This window comes from Lactuca sativa, chromosome 7 (assembly GCF_002870075.4).
Source record: "Lactuca sativa cultivar Salinas chromosome 7, Lsat_Salinas_v11, whole genome shotgun sequence".
Lineage (NCBI taxonomy): Eukaryota > Viridiplantae > Streptophyta > Magnoliopsida > Asterales > Asteraceae > Lactuca > Lactuca sativa.
Genome location: NC_056629.2, coordinates 59,789,899 through 59,792,747, shown reverse-complemented (window position 1 = coordinate 59,792,747; position 2,849 = coordinate 59,789,899). Strand labels below are relative to the sequence as shown.

Below are 2,849 nucleotides of genomic sequence, written 5' to 3'. Positions count from 1 at the left end.
CTTACAAATTTGCATTTGAAAGACCAGATTTAACTCCAAAAGTCGTTTTTCGAATAGGAGATTTAACTAGGTCATAGTGGGAAAATACATAACTCTTAAGGATTATCAAGCATGAAAACATATTATTTTTTTATTTTAAGTTATGAACCTATGTATCACACATTAACACATAACACTTAGTAAATAAATTAATGATTTGTAATGTAATGAACAATGATTATTATTTTTAGTTAGTATATTTTTTATTTCTTGAATCGTGGTTTTCATGGATTATAACCTAGTTTACATAATAAGTTGCACTATGCAAATACACCACCGGTGATCCTTAACGTCTTGACAATGTTCTACATATAGGAATTCTGTAGTCCATAATCAATACAAAGATAACAGTACTAACAAGTCATTGCTCATCTAAGGTATTAACATTTAAACAATCAAACGGGAAGTACCACATCCACTTATGATAATAGAACATGCGTTGTGGCATTTCATTACGAATGAAGTAATCATAGCTCTTGTAGTGTGTCTGAGGGCCAGCCCATGACTCTGGTTTAATAGCAGCAGAAGACTTTTTCTCGCTTAGAAAGAAAGCATATTCTCTAATAGTCTTTTCTGGGGACACCCATTTCATTTCACCAAAATCTAGTTCCAAAACCTTGTAAGGTTGTGAAAAGAGACTCATCAGATACAAGTTTTCACCAGAATTTATAAGCTGTGGATATAATAAATCCGGCTTCGGAAAATTCTTGGTTTCAAGTAACGTCCATTTGCGCTTCCGATTCGGATCGAGTCTAAGTTCACATACAGAATAATCGGTGTGTAAGATATATATCTTCCCCTTGAAAGCATGTAAATCAAGGATGGGGAGAGTGGAGGAGACATGATTCCATCCTCGTTTACCCGCTATAGAAAATGATATATTTCTATGTAGCACAACAAATACCCACCCAGATGCTGAAGGTGAAAAGACAAGGATAGCCTTGATACTTAAATGTTCAAGAGCACGTACATAAATGGGGAAGCCAGGGAAATGAAGTTCATGCCTTGTGATAGGATTCACAAGCCAGAAGTCTTGGGTTTCCCGCCCACCCAAGATTAGGTAACCAGAAGTTAATCCAAAACAAATTCTACCAGCAGAATGGGGAATGAAAGTTCTGAACCTTCTCCTTTCAAAGTCCTCCAGATACCAATATGAGTCTTGATTACTAGCACGGGAGCATATCGACATGGGCGGTTTGGATGCCATAAACATGTTCCAGTTCGAGAGTGCAAGTGACCTCCATGACCTGCAAACTCCACTGAATGCAACGAAATCCACAACTCCCAGTTGCATCACAACTAGAAAAAACACATCATGGCTAAGATTTGACCAATGTGACACACCAATGTTGTCAAAAGTCTTGAACCTCTTTGTGGTAGATGATAATGATGATGATGCATCATCATCATGATTCTGGTGTCTGGTACTACTCCTTAACTTGGCCATTCCTAGTTTCCTACACTACCAAAAGATATAAAAAAAATACCACATAAGATATAATAGTTGTAAACAAGATCAATACTATCTATGTTTAACAAATTGATTATAATCACTAACGCAATTTCTTGATGAAATTAAGTTAAAGGATATACAAGTGATGACAAGATTTAAGAACAGATTCAATCAAATCACTAAAGTCAATTTAATGGATATACAAGTAACAACTGATTTAAAACAAACTCAAATATAGAGTGTATTCATGATATGGATCAGACAGTTAACAAAAAAGCCGGGGAAAAGATTGTACACACAAAAAGGAACATCATCACTACAATGATATAATATAAAGACACATCATCACTACTCCATGACATGATAGAAAAAGGTTTGATAACTGAATTTAAAACCAACTACACCCCATAGAGGGTTACTATAGCACACGGTCACCATCATCTCAATAATTTAGAAAAAGCTAAAAATTAAAGAAAACCAAAAACATTAATATCAATTAAACCGGTTCGTGTTTCAAATATATCAAATATATCAAATATATCGATGTCAGAATATGTTTAAAATCGGGCAATGGGAAAACAATAGGCATAAATATAGTCTTTTGTTGTATATCTAATCAAAGAAAGATCACAGAAAACCTAGATGACCGAGAGTTGAGATTAGTAGTTCTAGAACCAAAATAGCAGTTGGTAAACTGTTGATCTCCCACAGTGGTCTTATTTAGTTTCACTAGTTATTAGGAACCCATGGCCAATAGATTTGGAAAATAGTCTAAAGTGAATCATGAGTACTTAATTCTATACTGAAATTATGGTTTTAATGTTAGATCGAATCCCATGTAATAAATGTTGTCATTAACTATCATACAGATCAAAACACATGATCATCTTGCAAACTAAGTTGCAACTTTACTAACTTTGACGTTTAAATACAGCCACTGGCGTTAAAGAACCAAATTAAACTGATTAAAACATACTGAATCAATTAAGGGAAACAACTCAAATCAGGTCAATGATTAGTCGGACCAAATTAAAGCAAAATAGTCAGATTATGACAAAAAGATCAAATTTGTTGGCAGAAATCCGTAATATAACTTAAATCAGAGTTTGCATTACATAACGACAAGGAGTGAGCTATACCTTGTAATGAAAAAATAACACGGCGTTGAGCGTAGAGCAGTTGAGACACTTGTATATGAGTACCAGAGAGGAAAAACCATAAAAATAAGAGTGACGGGGGAAACGAGGGAGGTCAAACTAAAATAAAAACCATAAAAATAAGTGTGACGTGGGAAACGAGGGAGGTCAAACTAAAATGAGAAACTACTTAAACAAGAGAATTACAGCCAACACATGAC

At 34.5% G+C, this 2,849-nt stretch overlaps 1 protein-coding gene across 1 annotated transcript; it reads right to left on the bottom strand.

Moving 5' to 3' along the window:
• Positions 1 to 400: 400 nt before the first annotated feature.
• LOC111883779 (uncharacterized) lies at positions 401 to 1,486 on the bottom strand. The gene has a single exon (XM_023880096.1). The coding sequence runs from the start codon at positions 1,484 to 1,486 to the stop codon at positions 401 to 403; it is 1,086 nt and encodes a 361-aa protein (XP_023735864.1).
• Positions 1,487 to 2,849: the final 1,363 nt, after the last annotated feature.

Excerpts from the sequence above, each read along its gene's own strand:
- LOC111883779 (XM_023880096.1), bottom strand. The coding sequence starts at position 1,486 with ATGGCCAAGTTAAGGAGTAGTACCAGACACCAGAATCATGATGATGAT.